The sequence below is a fragment of the Eriocheir sinensis genome, chromosome 1 (assembly GCF_024679095.1).
Source record: "Eriocheir sinensis breed Jianghai 21 chromosome 1, ASM2467909v1, whole genome shotgun sequence".
Classification (NCBI taxonomy): Eukaryota; Metazoa; Arthropoda; class Malacostraca; order Decapoda; family Varunidae; genus Eriocheir; species Eriocheir sinensis.
Window position 1 is genome coordinate 36,590,389 of NC_066509.1, and position 25,186 is coordinate 36,615,574.

A 25,186-nucleotide genomic window follows, 5' to 3' on the forward strand; every position below is an offset into this window, starting at 1 on the left:
GAACTCAGTCACCTGAGACAAGACTGGAAGCAGCTTCTCAAGTTCCTGATTTATGGAGTATGAGACACAAGCAAACAAGGGACAAGCCTCATTCTTCAGTGCAATGTCACTGAGCTGAGCAAGACTTGCCTTACATCCAAGGACTAACTAAAACATTAGACCAATAATGGGTTTAAAGCATGATATAAACAAGTCATGTGTGAAGACAGGGCAAAGGTGTGAGTTCACCACAGGAGGTACATGGAATGTTTCAAGCTAAGTGTATGCTTGCATGCATGTGTGTGTGTGTGTGTGTGTGTGTGTGTGTGTGTGTGTGTGTGTGTGTGTGTGTGTGTGTGTGTGTGTGAGTGTGCTTCAGATACTGCCTCACCTTCTCACAGGTAATCACCAGGTCCACCGTCAGCTGCCCGGCACTCACTGTTGGCTGCAAAATGCAAGAAGAGGAGCAAGTTCAGTGAATTCAATGAAGAACACAACAAATGATTGGTAAATTGGTTGCTTCAAGTTGATGGATAAAAAACTTGATCGTTGCTAATTTACTGAAAGATCGCCTACGTTAGCATTCAACAGACGAAAGTCACTACCATTCCATTTATGGAGAAAGTACTAAACATTTTATGAGATGGAATATTAAAGACACCCACGAAGAAAAACTTAAAGGTAACAACACTGGGGAGGAAAGTGTTTGTGGATACAATACACTAATCTAATGTTATTCTGGATGAGGAAGGAGCACTGGCTTAGCTGGACTCTGATACTAGCTACTTCACTAGTACTGGAATTGATATCAAGGGTACAAAAATGAGGCTACCAATTCTGATAAATTATATCATTCTAAACCAAGAACAATATAGATTCCTTGTCAACAAATTGTATTCTTAACCCGGGATCATGTTTCTTATTGGTCCCTCAGAGCGAGAAAAATGAGAAAAAACCATCACTCACACAAAGCACTTCATAATATATATCAAAGCATTTGTGATCAGTTTATGTATCATCTATTTTGAGGGGCTTATATCATGGCACAAATTTGGCCCGTCGCTGCCACATGGTAAAGCCACAAATTTGGCCCGTCACTGCTACACGGTAAAGCCACAAATTTGGCCCATCACTGCTACACGGTAAAGCCACAAATTTGGCCCGTCACTGCTACACGGTAAAGCCACATATTTGGCCCGTCACTGCCACACGGTAAAATACGAATTTAGCCTGTCACTGCTACACGGTAAAGCCACAAATTTGGCCCATCACTGCTACACGGTAAAGCCACAAATTTGGCCCGTCACTGCTACACGGTAAAGCCACATATTTGGCCCGTCACTGCCACACGGTAAAGCCACGAATTTAGCCTGTCACTGCTACACGGTAAAGCCACAAATTTAGCCCATCACTGCTACACGGTAAAGCCACAAATTTGGCCCGTCACTGCTACACGGTAAAGCCACATATTTGGCCCGTCACTGCCACACGGTAAAGCCACGAATTTGGCCCGTCACTGCTACAAGGTAAAGCCACAAATTTAGCCCGTCACTGCTACATGGTAAAGACACAAATTTGGTCCGTCGCTGCTACACGGTAAAGCCAAAAATTTGGCCGGTCACTGCTACACGGGAAAGCCACAAATTTAGCCTGTCACTGCTACATGGTAAAGCCACAAATTTGGCCCGTCACTGCTACACGGTAAAGACACAAATTTGGCCCATCACTGCTACACGGTAAAGCCACAAATTTAGCCCGTCACTGATACACGGTAAAGACACAAATTTGGCCCGTCACTGCTACCGGGTTAATGCATGTAGGCTTAAAGACAAAAAATAAGACCCACTTTATTGACCACATAGGAATTACTATACTGTACATGATAAAGTTTTGTAAACACAGGAGCAAATTTAAAATGGCATACTAATGAGAACACATATAACACTGGGTCAAGGCACTGACTCGCCAAGATCAAGCTGTACTTGGTAAAAACACTCTGCTAAGGACACTGAGTGAAATTGCCCGTTTCTGTACGTGGCAAAAAATCCCTTGAATATATTTAAATTATTCCAACCTAGCTTTACATAACCTTATAATGGGGGGATTCACTCCTCTCGCCCCCCCCCCCCCCCTTCTATGGACACTGAGTGAAATTGCATGGTTTTCGTACGTGGCAAAAAATCCCTCAAATATATTCAAACTACTCCAACCTAACTTTACATAACCTTTTAATTGGGGGCTTCACCCCTCTCGACCACCCTTTGCTAGAAAGACTGAGTGAAATTGTGCAGTTTCTGTTTGATACGTAAGTAGATTAAGAATAGAGTAAGGAGTATTTATAAGTTATACAGTACTGTTAAGTTTTCTTTGTAGGCGCCCCAAAAAGTAACTCAATAATAACAGGGAATCCAAATCCCTTATAGGAGATTTAATACCATTATAGTTTTGTATGTTTCTGCAATAGGATTGTATTGTAAGTTTGAGCAATATGTATGTAGCTTGGAGAGGATTCCTCTCAGACGAGGGCGCTGAGACTCAAGGAGCAATGTAGAGTTGTCAATAAATATTAAGTGCCTCCACACGTATCCTCCAGACTGACACCACGGACACGTCCACGAGGATGGGATATAACCAGTTACTACAAGCTACACCTATTACAGGTGTGCACTGGTGCTGTGACCAGTAACCAAATGCTGTTAGGCCACAAACACAACACCGTACGTGGCAAAAAATCCCTTGAATATATTTAACCCGGTAGCAGCGGGGATCATGTTTCTTAATGGTCCCTCCTAGCGAGAAAAAATCACCCCTCATACAAACCATTTCATAATACGTATATATCAAAGCATTTGTGATCAGTTTATGTATCATCTATTTTTGGGGTTTATATCATGGCACAAATTTGGCCCGTCGCTGCTACACGGTAAAGCCACAAATTTGGCCCGTCACTGCTACACGGTAAAGCCACAAATTTGGCCCGTCACTGCTACACGGTAAAGACACAAATTTGGCCCGTCACTGCTACACGGTAAAGACACAAATTTGGCCCGTCACTGCTACACGGTAAAGACACAAATTTGGCCCGTCACTGCTACACGGTAAAGACACAAATTTGGCCCGTCACTGCTACACGGTAAAGACACAAATTTGGCCCGTCACTGCTACACGGTAGACACAAATTTGGCCCGTCACTGCTACACGGTAAAGACACAAATTTGGCCCGTCACTGCTACACGGTAAAGACACAAATTTGGCCCGTCACTGCTACACGGTAAAGACACAAATTTGGCCCACCACTGCTACTGGGTTAATGCATGTAGGCTTAAAGACAAAAACTGAGACCCACTTTATTGACCACATAGGAATTACTATACTCAATATGGTAAAGTTTTGTAAACACAGGAGCAAATTTAAAATGGCATACTATTGAGAACACATATAACACTGGGTCAAGGCACTGACTCGCCAAGATCAAGCTGTACTTGGTAAAAACACTCTGCTAAGGACACTGAGGGAAATTGCGTGTTTCTGTACGTGGCAAAAAATCCCTTGAATATATTTAAATTATTCCAACCTAACTTTACATAACCTTATAATGGGGGGATTCACTCCTCTCGACCCCTCCCCCCCCTTCTATGGACACTGAGTGAAATTGCGTGGTTTTCGTACGTGGCAAAAAATCCCTCAAATATATTCAAACTACTCCAACCTAACTTTACATAACCTTTTAATTGGGGGCTTCACCCCTCTCGACCACCCTTTGCTAGAAAGACTGAGTGAAATTGTGCAGTTTCCGTTTGATACGTAAGTAGATTAAGAATAGAGTAAGAAGTATTTATAAGTTATACATTACTGTTAAGTTTTCTTTGTAGGCGCCCCAAAAAGTAACTCTATAATAACAGGGAATCCAAATCCCTTATAGGAGATTTAATACCATTATAGTTTTGTATGTTTCTGCAATAGGATTGTATTGTAAGTTTGAGCTACATGTATGTAGCTTGGAGAGGATTCCTCTCAGACGAGGGCGCTGAGACTCAAGGAGCAATGTAGAGTTGTCAATAAATATTAAGTGCCTCCACACGTATCCTCTAGACTGACACCACGGACACGTCCACGAGGATGGGATATAACCAGTTACTACAAGCTACACCTATTACAGGTGTGCACTGGTGCTGTGACCAGTAACCAAATGCTGCTAGGCCACAAACACAACACCGTACGTGGCAAAAAATCTCTTGAATATATTTAACCCGGTAGCAGCGGGGATCATGTTTCTTAATGGTCCCTCCAAGCGAGAAAAATGAGAAAAAATCACCCCTCATACAAACCATTTCATAATACGTATATATCAAAGCATTTGTGATCAGTTTATGTATCATCTGTTTTGGGGGTTTATATCATGGCACAAATTTGGCCCGTCGCTGCTACACGGTAAAGCCACAAATTTGGCCCGTCGCTGCTACCAGGTTATACTACCCAACCTAACCTTACATAACCTTCTAACGGGGGCTTCACCCCTCTCGACCCCCCCCTCTTCTATGGACAATGAGTGAAATTGCGAGGTTTCCGTATGTGGCAAAACATCCCTCAAATATATTTTAACTACTCAAACCTAACCTTACATAACCTTCCAACGGGGGGCTTCACCCCTCTCGACCCCCCCTCTGCTATAAACACTGAGTGAAGTAACAAGGTTTTTGAACGTGGCAAAAAATCTCTCTAATATATTCAAACGGTAAATCTTGGGAGTAGCGGCTCCAAGTGGGTGCGCGTTTAGGGCACGCTGTTGTGGTAATTACAACATTTCCAGCACGTACGACGGGGTTTTGACAAGTGGACAGGCGTGTTTATGTCACAAGGGTGTATATTTCCACGCGGGCTCTTCCCTTTCTTCACCCTGGAGCTTGCAGTCTCATCGCCCATCGACTTGGAAGAAATTGTGAGGCCAGCGTGGAAATATACACCCTTGTGACATAAACACGCCTGTCCGCTTGTCAAAACCCCGTCGTACCTGCTGGAAATGTTGCAATTACCACCACACCGTGCCCTAAACGCTCACCACCTAGGGAGCCGCTATTCCCAAGATTTACCATTCAAACTACTCCAACCTAACTTTACATGACCTTCTAACTGGGGGGGCTTCACCCCTCTCGGCCCCCTCTCTGCAATAAAGACTGAGTGAAAGTGCGAGATTTCCGTACGTGGCAAAAAATTCCTCAAATATATCTAAACTACTCCACCCTAACTTTACCTAACCTTATAATGGGGGGGCTTCACCCCTCTCCACCCCCCCTTTTCTATGGACACTGAGTGAAATTGCGATGTGTCCATATGTGGCAAAGAATCCCTCAAATATATTTAAACTACTCAAACCTAACTTTATGTAACCTTGTAATGGGGCCCGCAGGTGTCTGGGGTAAATTACCCCCAAGTGGGGTAATTTGGTCTTTTTTGTGGGGTAATCAGCAGACAAAGGTGGCCAAAAAAAAAATTTCTAAGTATAATTCTAGCCATTGCATTAGGCTTTAGACGAGGGCCGCTGAATCCGTCCTTTTAGTCAACAGTTCCCTGCATAATATACCACATACAAATATATTAACACATTTTTTTAAAGTATGGGCTACAAAGCAGTTGTGTAAGCCTAAGCAAAATGGGGTAAAGGAGGTGTGGAGAGCATGCAGGGTAATGAGACAACAATGGTTGGGGGCTTCACCCCCCCCTCCCTCTTCTATGGAGACTGAGTGATATTGTGTGGTTTCCATACATGGCAAACGATGGCTGAATGTATGGAATTTCCCTACATCAAGATAAATGTAAAGAATTTCCCTACATCTAGGGTATTTTTCAACCCACATAACTGAAAAACATTTCCTGTTTGCCGCTGTATTCCCCGCACTCCCAAAGGCCGTGAGAGAATGGAAGGAGAGAGAGAGAGAGAGAGAGAGAGAAGAAGAGAAGAGAGAGGGGCCCACCTGCCACACACCCATGGTTGGAATTCACCCCCATGCCCACCTGCCACACACCCATGGTTGGAATTCACCCTCATGCCCACCCTGCCACACACCCATGGTTGGAATTCACCCCATGCCCACCTGCCACACACCCATGGTTGGAATTCACCCCCATGCCCGCCCTGCCACACACCCATGGTTGGAATTCACCCCCATGCCCACCCTGCCACACACCCATGGTTGGAATTCACCCCCCATGCCCGCCCTGCCACACACCCATGGGTGGAATTCACCCCACCAGCCCACCCGGCCACACACCCATGGTTGGAATTAACCCCCCATGCCCACCCTGCCACACACCCATGGTTGGAATTCACCCCCCATGCCCACCCTGCCACACACCCATGGTTGGAATTCACCCCACATGCCATGCAAAGGAAGGGAAGGGAAGGGATGGGAAAGAAAGGGAAGGGAAGGGATGGGAAGGGAAGGGAAGGGATGGGAAGGGAAAGGAAGGGAAGGGAAGGGATGGGAAGGGATGGGAAGGGAAAGGATGGGAAGGGAAAGGATGGGAAGGGAAAGGATGGGAAGGGAAGGGGAGGGAAAGGAAGGGAAGGGATGGGAAGGGAAGGGAAGGAAAAGGAAGGGAAGGGAAGGGAAGAGAAGGATGGGAAGGGAAAGGATGGGAAGGAAAGGATGGGAAGGAAGGGAGAGGAAAGGAAGGGAAGGGAGGAAAGGAAGGGAAGGGAAAGGAAGGAAGGGAAGGGATGGGAAGGGAAGGGATGGGAAGGGAAAGGATGGGGAGGGAAAGGAAGGGAAAGGAAGGGAAGGGAAAGGAAGGGAAGGGAAAGGAAGGGAAGGGAAAGGAAGGGAAGGGAAGGGAAGGGAATTATGCATTATTTCAAAAGCCAATTGTTACACATCTTCACTATTTCTCTCTCTCTCTCTCTCTCTCTCTCTCTCTCTCTCTCTCTCTCTCTCTCTCTCTCTCTCTCTCTCTCTCTCTCTCTCTCTCCAGGTGTGACCTACCCGTCAGTCTCCTGCCTGAAGGGTGAGGCTGTGTGTGTCCCAGGATGAGCAGGCTGTCTTGCAGGGTGTGGTCGCTGGGCTCTCCGGGGCGGCTGGTCAGCTCCTACGGAAAGGGAAGCTTGGGAGTGATTTTGCCTCCGAAAAAATAAAGAATTTGGGTGTTCATAACCCCATGACTGTTGACTTCCTACAAGAATACATCACCAAGCTGCAGGAGTGGAACAAAAAGTGCCTGCTACAATTCACGGAAGAAAAATGTAAAGTCCTGCACCTTGGGAGGGGATATCCAGCACACCAATACCACATGGGAAGCACTCCACTGTCCACCACAGAGGCAGAGAAAGACCTGGGAGTGTATGTTACCAGGCTACCAGTGAAGGGATATCCAGCACACCAATACCACATGGGAAACACTCCACTATCCACCACAGAGAAAGACCTGGGAGTGTATGTTACCAGGCTACCAGTGAAGGGATATCCAGCACACCAATACCACATGGGAAACACTCCACTATCCACCACAGAGGCCGAGAAAGACCTGGGAGTGTATGTTACCAGGCTACCAGTGAAGGGATATCCAGCACACCAATACCACATGGGAAACACTCCACTATCCACCACAGAGGCAGAGAAAGACCTGGGAGTGTATGTTACCAGGCTACCAGTGAAGGGATATCCAGCACACCAATACCACATGGGAAACACTCCACTATCCACCACAGAGGCAGAGAAAGACCTGGGAGTGTATGTTACCAGGCTACCAGTGAAGGGATATCCAGCACACCAATACCACATGGCAAAACACTCCACTATCCACCACAGAGGCAGAGAAAGACCTGGGAGTGTATGTTACCAGGCTACCAGTGAAGGGATATCCAGCACACCAATACCACATGGGAAACACTCCACTATCCACCACAGAGGCAGAGAAAGACCTGGTAGTACAGGTTACCAGGCTACCAGTGAAGGAAAAATCCGTGCCTATCGCAGCGGACAGGTGAGGTACCAAATCTAATGTGTCATAACCTAAACTAAACTAATGCAGGTAATTCTTTACAAGAGGTCCGCCTCCCCCTCCCTAAAATGGGGAAAATTCCCTACTCCCGAAAGTTTAGGGAAACTTCCCGTCCTGTTATCGCCGTTTGGCGATGTGAGGAAATAGAGGAAAATGAGAGAGGGTGAGAAGTGGAGAGAGGTGGAAGAGTGGAGAGGAAGGAATAAGGGAGAGGTTTACTATCGCAAAGGCCATTTGTCGTCGGGAATGTTATGACAGTACGGTCAGAGAGGTCACCAAATCCATCAGGCCGGCCTACAGTCGTCTGAAGGCGTCCTTGTTCAGAGCCATGAGTGTGTCCCACACAGGAGGGAGGTTAAGGAAGTTGATGCAGGGAAGACGTTGAGGCGGACGAACGACCGAGAGCCCGAGGTGTTTATAGACCCTGACGGTGTAAGGTCCGTTGAAGTTGTGTTCTTACGTGTTATAGTGCTCCACATGTTGTACTTGTATGTATGTCAAGCAGTCGGACACCTGACGGTGTATTATAATGTGTTATACTGATCCGTGTATTGTTTTTCGTACTCGACTGGACAGCAATCAGTTATCACTGATGTATAAACGCAGTGATGAGAATAGATGATTCTCGGAGTGTGATGGTTACATGTACTTCATACTGACAGGTTTGATCCATAAAACTAGAGACCACATCAGACAGGCGGGACTTTCCTTAACAATCAACTGACTGCGGTTACACGTCCCGCGCTGCATATTTCTGACACCTTACACCGTGTGTCCAATATATTTAAACTACTCCAACCTAACTTTACATAACCTTCTAATGGGGTGGGGGGGCTTCACCCCTCTCGACCCCCCCCCACCCTCCCTGCTATGAAGACTGAGTGAAATTGCGTGGTTTCTGTACGTGGCAAAAATCCCTTGAATATATTTAACCCTTAAACACATAACCTATTAAATTATACACCAACACATGTGGGGGTTCTTGCGGACCCCAACTTTTAAAATATGAAAAAAATACTTCTAATTGTATTTTATTCAAACTAAAAGCAGCATGGGCAATGGCAAACTTAATCCTGTTTCTGGAGAAACAAATATATGTAAAGATTGATAAGTAAGTATTAGATTGGATAGCCCCCAAAATCTCCAAAACTCATGAAAAATAATACACCTGTTCACAATACATTTTGTATCAGGCCCTCCCATGCAAGTACTCCCATGTAGCGTGTCCCAAGTACAGCCTGGGAGTGTGGGATGCAGCTGATGTACCCCTAACATTCTGGCACCACTGCTAGTTCTGAGGCAAGCTATCAAAAAAGTTGATATTTTATTAGTGCAAAAAAAAAGTCTGGATCATTTTTGTACAAATGTACATTGGTACAGTTGCAATTCATAGAAAATTCTTACTTACATTTGAGTAATTTGCAGAGAGCCTCCTTATACAAGTAAAGCACACACTGCGGCTTTTCCTAACATCATTCCGCGGAGGACACTTCCTGCACCGTACTATGCAGGAGCTGATATTGAACAACACCGCCTGCTCCATTGCTCCATTAAGACGCTGAACATCGATGGGGATGTTGCAGACGGTGGATATGAAGGATTGCAAGGGGAACTGAGGTGAACCAGTTCTCCACAGTTACGTTCCTGTTGGTGTTATGATATGGTCTACGGAGTCAGCTCCTTCGTCAGGCAGTGTCCCAGGCCCAGGTTTCCTTGAGCTGGTGGATCTCCCTTCCCCAAGTACAGTTTTGGCCCCAATAGGTACTCCCTTGTGTTGTCAGCTATAAGGACAAGTTTCAGTCCATACTTGGCAGGCTTATTGGGAATGTACATTTTGAACGGTCAGCGCCCGTTATATATATAAATATACATATATATATATATATATATATATATATATATATATATATATATATATATATATATATATATATATATATATATATATATATATATATATATATATATATATATATATATATATATATATATATATATATATATATATATATATATATATATATATATATATATATATATATATATATATATATATATATATATATATATATATATATATATATATATATATATATATATATATATATATATATATATATATATATATATATATATATATATTTTTTTTTTGGGGGGGGTGACTCATGTAATACAACGTTGTTTTACGTATACACATACATGGGGTCGAAACGGGCACCAATCGCTTCTACACTGGACAGGAAAGAGCGAGAGCTGCATGCACACAACATCGACAACATCAAAGAGAACAAAAAAGCTATCAGGCATCACAGCTGTCTGGCGCCAATGAGGCGGCTGTGTTACCATTGAGAAAATATAGTGGGGTCCGATCCGACCCCCGGATGTGTTTAAAGGTTAAACACTCTGCAAGAAAGTGAACACTGTGCAGTGGCTACTTGAAAACGGAGCAAACACAAAATCTTTCTCACTTTTGAATATAAAAATTTCACTCTTGACAACCTCTGTGGTGTTGGGCTCCAAAACATATTTTTCCAAGAAAAGGCTTCATCCATGTTGCAGCTTGCTCCTGGAAAAAAAAAAGCTTATAAGAATAGTGCCATCACTCTCTTAATTATTCTTGATCCCAATTCCTGATTCAAGCCGTGAAAGGAAATATATAAATCTTTAAATTTATATTGAACAAATAAGTAAAAATATACAACTTTATGAAACAAATAAGTAGAGTTTTTACAGTAAACTGGTTTATGAAGAATTCAGCCAAGAAAAACTAGACAGCAGCTGACATATATAAATATATAAATCCTTAAATATATATTAAACAAATAAGTAAAAATATACAACTTTATGAAACAAATAAGTAGAGTTTTTACAGTAAACTGGTTTATGAAGAATTCAGCCAAGAAAAACTAGACAGCAGCTGACATATATAAATATATAAATCCTTAAATATATATTAAACAAATAAGTAAAAATATACAACTTTACGAAACAAATAAGTAGAGTTTTTACAGTAAACTGGTTTATGAAGAATTCAGCCAAGAAAAACTAGACAGCAGCTGACAAGAGCATGGAAGGAGGAAGACCAAGCTTCTGTTTACCTCCTCACCTGGACCTTCCAAGCATTGAGAAAGTTGAGCAGCATGACTGTGCCCATCGCACTGTCTCCCTCCTCCACAAGCTTGATCAGCAGCACAGTGGTCGGCAGGTCACTGGGGAACACAACACTGCTACTACAATGGGTCGCCTTGTGCATGCCCAGTCTCTGCCATGATGAGGTCAGTGCTGAGTCAGAGGTCAGGAGAATAGCAGAGTAGATTATTCAGTAATAATATATCCAAAAATAATGATTTTTTTTCCCAAAAATTTACTATTGTGTATGTACACAGTACCTCAAGTAAGCTTACACACACATGTTAGACCTTCAGTACACTCTTGTGCATCTAACAGTGACCCAACACTGCAGGAGCATATAATTTTGGTGACATTTGTTGTTAAGGATATTCTGAAACCAATCAGAGAAAACTAATTCAAAATATCTGTACAGGAAAAGGAAAACCTGTCATATGGAAAGGCTCCTATCTGAAGGAAGCAATGGCTAGGTCAGGTTAATGAAGGTATTCTTCCACTTGTTGGCCTTCAGCAGTCAAGGTGTGAAGCATGTCTTACACACCACACTTTTCATCCCCTGCATCACCAGCTAACATGAGCCCTACTACTACGTACCAAATTTCCATGAAGAGTTTGACAAAGCCGGCACCCAAGAGGAAGGGCTGAGAGACGCTTCTTCATCTTGCTCTCCTTCATCTTCCACCTCTGATTAGATAGTTAGTGTAGCTTGTCACAAACAGCCTCATAAGAACCATCAGGTCTGCTGTTGTTTGTTCTTCCTTTGTGTTCTCCAGCTCCAGGGCCCCAAGTGAGCTGTGAGTGGAGGAAACAGACATCATGCTTCTTACTACTGCACCAGACACTCAAACTTTGCATATTGAATTGCTCCAGATGCCCTGCCCCCTCCCTCACCAAGGCCTACCCTCCTTTCATCTAAGCAATCAGCTCCCTTAGCTATGGACAGGGGCTTCAGCCTAGTGTATGGTGACTATAGCTGCTGTACGTCTTCCTTCATCAGCTTTAAACTTGCAGAATATTCTTAAAGCAATGCAGAGATGCTTTGAAGGGAGGCAGACGCATCACGCCTCTTGTTACCCCACCAAGCTGTCCCGTCAGGCACTAAACATCCCATTTTGCTGTCCTGGTACTTATTGACACTCAGAAAGACATGGAAATGGCACTAAGGAAACAGGTACGAAAGACTAGTTTGGCTGTGACCCGACCAACTCACACGCAACTTTCCATTCAAAATCAGCCGTGCTGTTCATGGTACTCCTGATCAGCACCTTCATCAGTAAACCCTGGACCAACCTTCTTACTATTGTTTCTCTTATAGCTTACACTCTCTCAGGATGGAAGCATCAACATGTCTGGAACTTTAATGTGTAACGATTCTTTGGCAACTCCTCCTGTCTGTTCGGGAGCATGTTGTGACAATTCAACTTTATCTTTATCTTCCTTTTTGATGATTTGGCACTTGGTTGTTCTCTTTCCTTACAAATAGGAAGAAAATTAATTATGCTTCTACAATGGACACTCACACTAGCACGTCCTCCTCTGTTGTGTGGGAGGTGAGGTAGCGCAGCTGTGGCCAGGGATTTGGTTGTTGTCCCATTGCTCATAGGCATTGCAGGACCACCACCTCCTGGACCAGCTCAGTCAGGAGGTTGTCGCTCACTCTGGAGAGAAGAGTAAAAAGCAGCTTCATTTGAAAGGGTTAAACAAATCCATGGTGAGTGAAGCTTTCCAGTGAACAAAATGGCTTGAGAAAGGTAATATTTATGGAGTAGAGAAGTTCTTGTACTAGTAAAAATGGTTGCAACATTACAACAATGGATACAGATACAAAAATAATATAAATGGATGCATTCATTCATCAATACACAGACAGATGGATACATGAAGAACATAATTAAATATAGAACCATAGATAGATATTGATAGACAGAGATGGACTGAAAAATATCCGGGTTGGCATAACACCCCCCTTCCCCTTCCCCCCCATAAAAAAAGGAAATCAGTTAAAATTTCCCTAAAAGAACATGTTTTCTTTTAATTTATGTATATGTTGGTGGCCTCCTGAGTCTATGTTCTGGTTGATGTGTTGATATAAACAAGCTTGGGAATGATTCTTCCTTTTAAACCCGACCCACCGCCTTATGTTGGGTTTTACTGACTTTTTGTATTGTTGTTTTTATCATTTTTATTCTTCATATTAAAAAATAAATCAGTCAAAATTGGTGTCATGTTTAGGGAAGCAAAAGGTCATTTTCTGTAGAGTATAAATTAACACAGACCAGCCTGCACCTTGGATCAAGTGTCTGCTCTTCACTTTATAATAATCTTTTCACTCTAAATCACACTTGAACCTCAATTTCCTAGATATTGGATTTCCCAGTAGACAAAATCTTGGGTCCTCAAGACATGTGCCCGGCTGTGTTCAGCCTTTCCTGACCCAGTCCGGGCATCAAAACAAGTCCATCAGATTCCGTCCCCTGGTCAGTTTCTGCCGCCTGGACATATCAGTATATTGTTGTCTCATGCAGCCATGCTTTGACCTTACTTTTGCAACTAAGAAACATTATGTTCATAGGGAATCAAGTTCACACATTGTGCAACTTTATATTACGTGCAGAAATTTTATGAGGGAGCTGTTGTTCTGGAATGGCATTTTGGCTGTACTCAGCTGATTGACTATCTAGGCTGGCTCTCTCCTCACCTGTGTGGGCTAACAGGTGAACCCAACACAGCTGAGACTTGTAGTGTGGAGATAATTGGGTAGACTCATTCCACCCTTGCTCGCCTCACGTGCTAGCAGACCAGCAGCTGCTGGATCTATGCTTGTATAGCAGACTGTAGGTCTATAAACTATAGGTAGAGTATCATGAGTAGTGCTTACAGCTTGAGTGCCACAGGCAATGGAGGGGAATGATTGGGAGGGCTGGCCCAACCAACCCCCATCCTCCCTCCTGCCAGCACATGAGGGCAGTGGTGGGCTGTAGGGGTGCAGGAGCAATGAGTAAACAAGTCACTCCATGGCAGGATATTTAAAATGTCACCTCATTGCTTAATGACATATTACTAATATTATTGGCCTGGTCGTCGTAGGTGTGAGGTAGGTTGCATACCTCCAAACTTGAGGACTACCTGTAATGGCCGCAGAGAACACAGCAAACACTGCATTGCTGCTGCTGACACTGTTCACAGGTATCAACTGCTGCTTAGGATTATCATTCAGTTTCTTCATTATTAAATTCTTATAGAACAACATTCATTGGAAATACTTCACAGTAGTACAGTGTGCTTAAGCACCTGGAGCTGAAAAAAAATTGCAGACACCAGGTGTCACTGTCCATGGTTGACTTGTATTGGAAGTTTTCAAATAACTTGTTTTTGTTACTTTTTCTTAAATGTGGTGCTCGGGTGTGTGGCACTGCCAGACCCAGGGTGCCAGACAAGTATATTCCTGCCCGGACTTTTGGCCTTCCCACCATTACTCCGGGAAATGGAGAGTCCAGTCCAACACTTTGTAATGGATTCTTTCAACTCATTTACATTTTAACATAATGAAAATAAAAAACAAAAAACAATAAAACTCAATAACCCCCCAAGAGTGTTTTTTTATATTCCAGGTTTTTTTTTCCTGCAAAGACAGATATAGATAGATATATTGATGATAACTGAATGTATTTATTAGAGATATGACAGACTAGCAAAAGATAGATATATTGATGATAACTGAATGTATTTATTAGAGATATGACAGACTAGCAAAAGATAGATATATTGATAACTGAATGTATTTATTAGAGATATGACAGACTGGCAGACAGATATATTGATAACTGAATGAATTTATTAGAGATATGACAGACAGATATATTGATAACTGAATGTATTTAGAGATATGACAGACAGATATATTGATAACTGAATGTATTTAAAGATATGACAGACAGATATATTGATAACTGAATGTATTTAAAGATATGAGAGACAGATATATTGATAACTGAATGTATTTAGAGATATGACAGACAGATATATTGATAACTGAATGTATTTAAAGATATGAGAGACAGATATATTGATAACTGAATGTATTTAAAGATATGACAGACAGACATATTGATAACTGAATGTATTTAAAGATATGACAGATATATTGATAACTGAATGTATTTAGAGATATGACAGACAGATATATTGATAACTGAATGTATTTAGAGATATGACAGACAGACATATTGATAACTGAATGTATTTAGAGATATGACAGACAGATATATTGATAACTGAATGTATTTAAAGATATGACAGACAGATATATTGATAACTGAATGTATTTAAAGATATGACAGACAGATATATTGATAACTGAATGTATTTAAAGATATGACAGACAGATATATTGATAACTGAATGTATTTAGAGATATGACAGACTGGCAAAAGACAGATATATTGATAACTGAATGTATTTAGAGATATGACAGACTGGCAAAAGACAGATATATTGATAACTGAATGTATTTAGAGATATGACAGACTGGCAAAAGACAGATATATTGATAACTGAATGTATTTAGAGATATGACAGACTGTCAAAGGCATACACAGCTAGAGTCACACATGTAAAGGCCAAGCCACTCACTTCTATGAGGGGGTCTGCATGACAGCAAGGGACTGGGCAGGCAAGACATGGCACTGGTCTTTGCTGCTGTGGTCAGAGGGGCTGGGTGGTGCCCACCTGTTGGGCACAAAACACAGTTACTGGCACCATGCTTCCATTATCTTTAATCTAACATAACACTCTCTCTTCTACTGTTGTTGGTGTTGTATCTCCATCATATCATATTTGCCACTCTTGTTTTGTACTGCTGGGGACAGAATGACATGCAAATATAGGTACATTAGCAAGGCCAAAGGCATGGGAACAGATCCTTGGAGACAAAAATAACATCACATGATCTAGGGAAAGGGAAAGATCACCCATTGAAACATGCATACTCATTCTTCATTCAAGTCTGAGAATTTACAAGCTTTCCCTCAATTGAAAACTGATATCAGAGTATTTGCGTTACATTTGATACAACATTTACCGTTAAATTACACTGTCCATCAATCTTTTCTCCATTAAAAACTAAAGTATCGACTATCTTGCTAACAATCATCTCCAGTGACTTGATTATGCACCTTGCATTTCATGACAATCAAATTAATCACAATTTTTACACCACAAAGTCACCAGTGAAGGATCAACCCTCATGGAACTCAGTCACCTGAGACAAGACTGGAAGCAGCTTCTTAAGTTCCTGATTTATGGAGTATGAGACACAAGCAAACAAGGGACAAGCCTCATTCTTCAGTGCAATGTCACTGAGCTGAGCAAGACTAGCCTTACATCCAAGGACTAACTAAAACATTAGAATAATAATGGGTTTAAAGCATGATATTAACAAGTCATGTGTGGTGGGTGAAGACAGGGCAAAGGTGTGAGTTCACCACAGAAGGTACATGGAATGTCTCAAGCTAAGTGTATGCTTGCATGCATGTGTGTGTGTGTGTGTGTGTGTGTGTGTGCTTCAGATACTGCCTTACCTTCTCACAGGTAATCACCAGGTCCACCGTCAGCTGCCCGGCACTCACTGATGGCTGCAAAATGCAAGAAGAGGAGCAAGTTCAGTGAATTCAATGAAGAACACAAGAAATGATTGGTAAATTGGTTGCTTCAAGTTGATGGATAAAAAACTTGATCGTTGCTAATTTACTGAAAGATCGCCTACGTTAGCATTCAACAGACGAAAGTCACTACCATTCCATTTATGGAGAAAGTACTGAACATTTTATGAGATGGAATATTAAAGACACCCACGAAGAACAACTTAAAGGTGACAACACTGGGGAGGAAAGTGTTTGTGGATACAATACACTAATCTAATGTTATTCTGGATGAGGAAGGAGCACTGGCTTAGCTGGACTTTGATAGTACTAGCTTATTTCACTACTACTAGAATTGATATCAAGGGTACAAAAATGAGGCTACCAATTTCTGATAAATTATATCATTCTAAACCAAGAACAATATAGATTCCTTGGCATCAAATTGTATTCTTAACCCGGTGGTGGTGGTGGTGGTAGCAGCGGGGATCATGTTTCTTATTGGTCCCTCAGAGCGAGAAAAATGAGAAAAAACCATCACTCACACAAAGCACTTCATAATATACTATATCAAAGCATTTGTGATCAGTTTATGTATCATCTATTTTGAGGGGTTTATATCATGGCACAAATTTGGCCTGTCGCTGCCACATGGTAAAGCCACAAATTTGGCCCGTCGCTGGTACATGGTAAAGCCACAAATTTGGCCCGTCGCTGCTACACGGTAAAGCCACAAATTTGGTCCGTCGCTGCTACACGGTAAAGCCACAAATTTAGCCTGTCACTGCTACATGGTAAAGCCACAAATTTGGCCGGTCACTGCTACACGGTAAAGCCACAAATTTAGCCCGTCACTGCTACATGGTAAAGCCACAAATTTGGCCGGTCACTGCTACACGGTAAAGCCACAAACTTGGCCCGTCACTGCTACACGGTAAAGACACAAATTTGGCCCGTCACTGCTACCGGGTTAGTGCATGTAAGCTTAAAGACAAAAACTGAGACCCACTTAATTGACCACATAGGAATTACTATACTCAATATGGTAAAGTTTTGTAGACACAGGAGCAAATTTAAAATGGCATACTATTGAGAACACATATAACACTGGGTCAAGGCACTGACTCGCCAAGATCAAGCTGTACTTGGTAAAAACACTCTGCTAAGGACACTGAGGGAAATTGCGTGTTTCTGTACGTGGCAAAAAATCCCTCGAATATATTTAAATTATTCCAACCTAACTTTACATAACCTTATAATGGGGGGATTCACTTCTCGACCACTACCCCCCCCCTTCTATGGACACTGAGTGAAATTGCGTTGTTTTCATACGTGGCAAAAAATCCCTCAAATATATTCAAACTACTCCAACCTAACTTTACATACGGTAACCTTTTAATTGGGGGCTTCACCCCTCTCGACCACCCTTTGCTAGAAAGACTGAGTGAAATTGTGCAGTTTCCGTTTGATACGTAAGTAGATTAAGAATAGAGTAAGAAGTATTTATAAGTTATACATTACTGTTAAGTTTTCTTTGTAGGCGCCCCAAAAAGTAACTCAATAATAACAGGGAATCCTAATCCCTTATAGGAGATTTAATACCTTTATAGTTTTGTATGTTTCTGCAATAGGATTGTATTGTAAGTTTGAGCAATATGTATGTAGCTTGGAGAGGATTTCTCTCAGACGAGGGCGCTGAGACTCAAGGAGCAATGTAGAGTTGTCAATAAATATTAAGTGCCTCCACGCGTATCCTCCAGACTGACACCACGGACACGTCCACGAGGATGGGATATAACCAGTTACTACAAGCTACACCTATTACAGGTGTGCACTGGTGCTGTGACCAGTAACCAAATGCTGCTAGGCCACAAGCACAACACCGTACGTGGCAAAAAATCCCTTGAATATATTTAACCCGGAAGCAGCGGGGATCATGTTTCTTAATGGTCCCTCCTAGCGAGAAAAAATCACCCCTCATACAAACCATTTCATAATACGTATATATCAAAGCATTTGTGATCAGTTTATGTATCATCTATTTTGGGGGTTTATATCATGGCACAAATTTGGCCCGTCGCTGCTACACGGTAAAGCCACAAATTTGGCCCGTCGCTGCTACCAGGTTATACTACCCAACCTAACCTTACATAACCTTCTAACGGGGGGCTTCACCCCTCTCGACCCCCCCCCCTCTTCTTTGAACAATGAGTGAAATTGTGAGGTTTCTGTATGTAGCAGAAAATCCCTCAAATATATTTAAACTCCTCAAACCTAACCTTACATAACCTTCCAACGGGGGGCTTCACCCCTCTCGACCCCCCCTCTGCTATAAACACTGAGTGAAGTAACAAGGTTTCTGAACGTGGCAAAAAATCCCTCTAATATATTCAAACGGTAAATCTTGGGAGTAGTGGCTCCTAGCGGGTGCGCGTTTAGGGCACGGTGTGGTGGTAATTACAACATTTCCAGCACGTACGGCGGGGTTTTGACAAGCGGACAGGTGTGTTTATGTCACAAGGGTGTATATTTCCACGCAGGCTCTTCCCTTTCTTCACCCTGGAGCTCGCAATCTCATCGCCCATCGACTTCGAAGAAATCGTGAGGCCGGCGTGGAAATATACACCCTTGTGACATAAACACGCCTGTCCGCTTGTCAAAACCCCGTCGTACCTGCTGGAAATGTTGCAATTACCACCACACCGTGCCCTAAACGCTCACCACCCGCTAGGAGCCGCTATTCCCAAGATTTACCATTCAAACTACTCCAACCTAACTTTACATGACCTTCTAACTGGGGGGGCTTCACCCCTCTCGGCCCCCTCTCTGCAATAAAGACTGAGTGAAAGTGCGAGATTTCCGTACGTGGCAAAAAATTCCTCAAATATATCTAAACTACTCCACCCTAACTTTACCTAATCTTATAATGGGGGGGCTTCACCCCTCTCCACCCCCCCTTTTCTATGGACACTGAGTGAAATTGCGATGTGTCCATATGTGGCAAAGAATCCCTCAAATATATTTAAACTACTCAAACCTAAGTATATGTAACCTTGTAATGGGGCCCGCAGAAGTCTGGGTAATTACCCCCAAGTGGGGTAATTTGGTCTTTTTTGTGGGGTAATCAGCAGACACAGGAGGCCAAAAAAAAAATTTCTAAGTATAATTCTAGCCATTGCATTAGGCTTTAGACGAGGGCCGCTGAATCCGTCCTTTTAGTCAACAGTTCCCTGCATAATATACCACATACAAATATATTAACACATTTTTTTAAAGTATGGGCTACAAAGCAGTTGTGTAAGCCTAAGCAAAATGGGGTAAAGGAGGTGTGGAGAGCATGCAGGGTAATGAGACAACAATGGTTGGGGGCTTCACCCCCCCCTCCCTCTTCTATGGAGACTGAGTGATATTACGTGGTTTCCATACGTGGCAAACAATGGCTGAATGTATGGAATTTCCCTACATCAAGATAAATGAGGCCGTGCGAGCGAAAACGTACAAAGCGCCATCTGGCCAAAAATGCGATTTTGTGGTATAACACTATTTTGACCCTTCCTTTATAAGCGAGGAATGTCGGTTTGTACAAAACTGCAGTGGAAATAGGCCTGGGAGTCCTTCAAAATAACCCTACATTATCACCTACGCAGTTGAAAGTGAGATAAGAAAGCAGTCGCGAGCGAAAATGTACAGAGCGCCAATAGCATCACTGCAAACGTGCAAGCTTTTCCGTCTAGCGCGTAGTGCAAACTCTTAGCATTTATTGTTTATTAGTATATTTTACGTTTTGTAACTTCCTTCATGTTCCGGATTATTATGAATATCATGAACTGTGTATGACATATTAAAAAGTTAATTAATATTGCACATCATGGATGTTTTGAAAACCTACTTTTCGGACCTATATATTTTTTTTTTTATAACTGAGTACATGCCAATATTCTACATACCTTAACCTTCATTTTGGTCTTTGATTGAAGTGTCCACCTTAAAAACCAATGAAGTTATGATAATTTAAACATTGCAAAACTTTAAACGCGATTTCCGCATTTAAAAAATGGCGCTTTGTACGTTTTTTGCTCGCACGGCCTCAAATGTAAAGAATTTCCCTACATCTAGGGTATTTTTCAACCCACATAACTGAAAACATTTCCTGTTTGCCTGTATTCCCACTCCCAAAGGCCGTGAGAGAATGGAAGGAGAGAGAGAGAGAGAGTAAGGTAAGTAAGTGAAGAGAGGGGCCCACCTGCCACACACCCATGGTTGGAATTCACCCCATGCCCACCTGCCACACACCCATGGTTGGAATTCACCCCCATGCCCACCTGCCACACACCCATGGTTGGAATTCACCCCCCATGCCCACCCTGCCACACACCCATGGTTGGAATTCACCCCCCATGCCCACCCTGCCACACACCCATGGTTGGAATTCACCCCCCATGCCCACCCTGCCACACACCCATGGTTGGAATTCACCCCCCATGCCCACCCTGCCACACACCCATGGTTGGAATTCACCCCCCATGCCCACCCCATCACACACCCATGGTTGGAATTCACCCCCCATGCCATGGAAAGGAAGGGAAGGGAAGGGAAGGGATGGGAAGGGAAGGGAAGGGAAGGGAAGGGAAGGAAGAAAGGTTGGGTAGGGAAAGGAACGGAAGGGCAGGGATGGGAAGGGATGGGAAGGGAAAGGATGGGAAGGGAAAGGATGGGAAGGGAAAGGATGCGAAAGGAAGGGGAGGGAAAGGAAGGGAAGGGGTGGGAATGGAAAGGCAGGGAAGGGAAGGGATGGGAAGGGAAAGGATGGGAAGGGATGGGAAGGGAAAGGATGGGAAGGGAAAGGATGGGAAGGGAAGGGGAGGGAAAGGAAGGGAAGGGGAGGGAAAGGAAGGGAAGGGAAAGGAAGGGAAGGGAAGGGATGGGAAGGGAAGGGATGGGAAGGGAAAGGATGGGGAGGGAAAGGAAGGGAAAGGAAGTTAAGGGAAAGGAAAGGAAGGGAAGGGAAGGGAAGGGAAAGGAAGGGAAGGGAAGGGAAGGGAATTATGCATTATTTCAAAAGCCAATTGTTACACATCTTCACTATTTCTCTCTCTCTCTCTCTCTCTCTCTCTCTCTCTCTCTCTCTCTCTCTCTCTCTCTCTCTCTCTCTCTCTCTCTCTCTCTCTCTCCAGGTGTGACCTACCCGTCAGTCTCCTGCCTGAAGGGTGAGGCTGTGTGTGTCCCAGGATGAGCAGGCTGTCTTGCAGGGTGTGGTCGCTGGGCTCTCCGGGGCGGCTGGTCAGCTCCTACGGAAAGGGAAGCTTGGGAGTGATTTTGCCTCCGAAAAAATAAAGAATTTGGGTGTTCATAACCCCATGACTGCTGATTTCCTACAAGAATACATCACCAAGCTGCAGGAGTGAAACAAAAAGTGGCTGCTACATTTCACAGAAGAAAAATATAAAGTTCTGCACCTCGGAAGGGGATATCCAGCACACCAATACCACATGGGAAACACTCCACTATCCACCACAGAGGCAGAGAAAGACCTGGGAGTGTATGTTACCAGGCTACCAGTGAAGGGATATCCAGCACACCAATACCACATGGGAAACACTCCACTATCCACCACAGAGGCAGAGAAAGACCTGGGAGTGTATGTTACCAGGCTACCAGTGAAGGGATATCCAGCACACCAATACCACATGGAAAACACTCCACTATCCACCAGAGAGGCAGAGAAAGACCTGGGAGTGTATGTTACCAGGCTACCAGTGAAGGGATATCCAGCACACCAATACCACATGGGAAACACTCCACTATCCACCACAGAGGCAGAGAAAGACCTGGGAGTGTATGTTACCAGGCTACCAGTGAAGGGATATCCAGCACACCAATACCACATGGGAAACACTCCACTATCCACCACAGAGGCAGAGAAAGACCTGGGAGTGTATGTTACCAGCCTACCAGTGAAGGGATATCCAGCACACCAATACCACATGGGAAACACTCCACTATCCACCACAGAGGCAGAGAAAGACCTGGGAGTGTATGTTACCAGCCTACCAGTGAAGGGATATCCAGCACTCCAATACCACATGGGAAACACTCCACTATCCACCACAGAGGCAGAGAAAGACCTGGGAGTGTATGTTACCAGGCTACCAGTGAAGGGATATCCAGCACACCAATACCACATGGGAAACACTCCACTATCCACCACAGAGGCAGAGAAAGACCTGGTAGTACAGGTTACCAGGCTACCAGTGAAGGAAAAATCCGTGCCTATCGCAGCGGACAGGTGAGGTACCAAATCTAACGTGTCATAACCTAAACTAAACTAATGCAGGTAATTCTTTACAAGAGGTCCGCCTCCCCCTCCCTAAAATGGGGAAAATTCCCTACTCCCGAAAGTTTAGGGAAACTTCCCGTCCTGTTATCGCCGTTTGGCGATGTGAGGAAATAGAGGAAAATGAGAGAGGGTGAGAAGTGGAGAGAGATGAGGAGAGAGGTGGAAGAGTGGAGAGGAAGGAATAAGGGAGAGGTTTACTATTGCAAAGGCCATTTGTCGTCGGGAATGTTATGACAGTACGGTCAGAGAGGTCACCAAATCCATCAGGCCGGCCTACAGTCGTCTGAAGGCGTCCTTGTTCAGAGCCATGAGTGTGTCCCACACAGGAGGGAGGTACGTACGAAGGCAAAAGGCAGACGGTTAAGGAAGTTGATGCAGGGAAGACGTTGAGGCGGACGAACGACCGAGAGCCCGAGGTGTTTATAGACCCTGACGGTGTAAGGTCCGTTGAAGTTGTGTTCTTACGTGTTATAGTGCTCCACATGTTGTACTTGTATGTATGTCAAGCAGTCGGACACCTGACGGTGTATTATAATGTGTTATACTGATCCGTGTATTGTCTTTTGTACTCGACTGGACAGTAATCAGTTATCACTGATGTATAAACGCAGTGATGAGAATAGATGATTCTCGGAGTGTGATGGTTACATGTACTTCATACTGACAGGTTTGATCCATAAAACTAGAGACCACATCAGACAGGCGGGACTTTCCTTAACAATCAACTGACTGCAGTTACATGTCCCGCGCTGCATATTTCTGACACCTTACACCGTGTGTCAAATATATTTAAACTACTCCAACCTAACTTTACATAGCCTTCTAATGGGGTGGGGGGGCCTCACCCCTCTCGACCCCCCCACCCCCCCTGCTATGAAGACTGAGTGAAATTGCGTGGTTTCTGTACGTGGCAAAAAATCCCTTGAATATATTTAACCCTTAAACACATAACCTATTAAATTATACACCAACACATGTGGGGATCTTTTAAAAAATGAAAAAAATACTTCTAATTGTATTTTATTCAAACTAAAAACAGCATGGGCAATGGCAAACTTAATCCTGTTTCTGGAGAAACAAATATATGTAAAGATTGATAAGTAAGTATTAGATTGGATAGCCCCCAAAATCTCCAAAACTCATGAAAAATAATACACCTGTTCACAATGCATTTTGTATCAGGCCCTCCCATGCAAGTACTCCCATGTAGCGTGTCCCAAGTACAGCCTGGGAGTGTGGGATGCAGCTGATGTACCCCTAGCATTCTGGCACCACTGCTAGTTCTGAGGCAAGCTATCAAAAAAGTTGATATTTTATTAGTGCAAAAAAAAAGTCTGGATTATTTTTGTACAAATGTACATTGGTACAGTTGCAATTCATAGAAAATTATTACTTACATTTGAGTAATTTGCAGAGAGCCTCCTTATACAAGTAAAGCACACACTGCAGCTTTTCCTAACATCATTCCGCGGAGGACACTTCCTGCACCGTACTATGCAGGAGGTGATATTGAACAACACCGCCTGCTCCAGTGCTCCATTAGGACGCTGAACATCAATGGGGATGTTGCAGACGGTGGATATGAAGGATTGCAAGGGGAACTGAGGTGAACCAGTTCTCCACAGTTACGTTCCTGTTGGTGTTATGATATGGTCTACGGAGTCAGCTCCTTCGTCAGGCAGTGTCCCATGCCCAGGTTTCCTTGAGCTGGTGGATCTCCCTTCCCCAAGTACGGTTTTGGCCCCAATAGGTACTCCCTTGTGTTGTCAGCTATAAGGACAAGTTTCAGTCCATACATGGCAGGCTTATTGGGAATGTACATTTTGAACGGTCAGCGCCCGTTATATATATAAATATATATATATATATATATATATATATATATATATATATATATATATATATATATATATATATATATATATATATATATATATATATATATATATATATTTTTTTTGGGGGACTCGTGTAATACAACGTTGTTTTACGTATACACATACATGGGGTCGAAACGGGCACCAATCGCTTCTACACTGGACAGGAAAGAGTGAGAGCGGCATGCACACAACATCGACAACATCAAAGAGAACACAAAAGCTATCAG

General features: G+C 43.2%; 1 protein-coding gene across 39 annotated transcripts in view; it reads right to left on the reverse strand.

The window, feature by feature from the left end:
• Positions 1-348: 348 nt before the first annotated feature.
• The window catches only part of LOC126996161 (uncharacterized), a 49,908-nt gene continuing 25,070 nt past the window's right edge, over positions 349-25,186 (reverse strand). For 37 of the 39 annotated variants that reach the window (XM_050856499.1, XM_050856495.1, XM_050856475.1 and 34 more), the window contains 7 exons: positions 21,928-22,030; positions 16,701-16,736; positions 15,736-15,831; positions 11,081-11,256; positions 10,474-10,540; positions 6,960-7,062; positions 349-424 (listed from right to left, as the gene is read on the reverse strand). In XM_050856499.1, the coding sequence (XP_050712456.1) occupies positions 415-424; positions 6,960-7,062; positions 10,474-10,540; positions 11,081-11,256; positions 15,736-15,831; positions 16,701-16,736; positions 21,928-22,030 (591 nt within the window). In that variant the 3' untranslated portion in view covers positions 349-414. Of the gene's footprint in view, positions 425-6,958; positions 7,063-10,473; positions 10,541-11,072; positions 11,257-15,735; positions 15,832-16,700; positions 16,737-21,927; positions 22,031-25,186 lie in introns of those variants that run through there. The other 2 variants (XM_050856579.1, XM_050856657.1) reach the window with 2 other exon arrangements.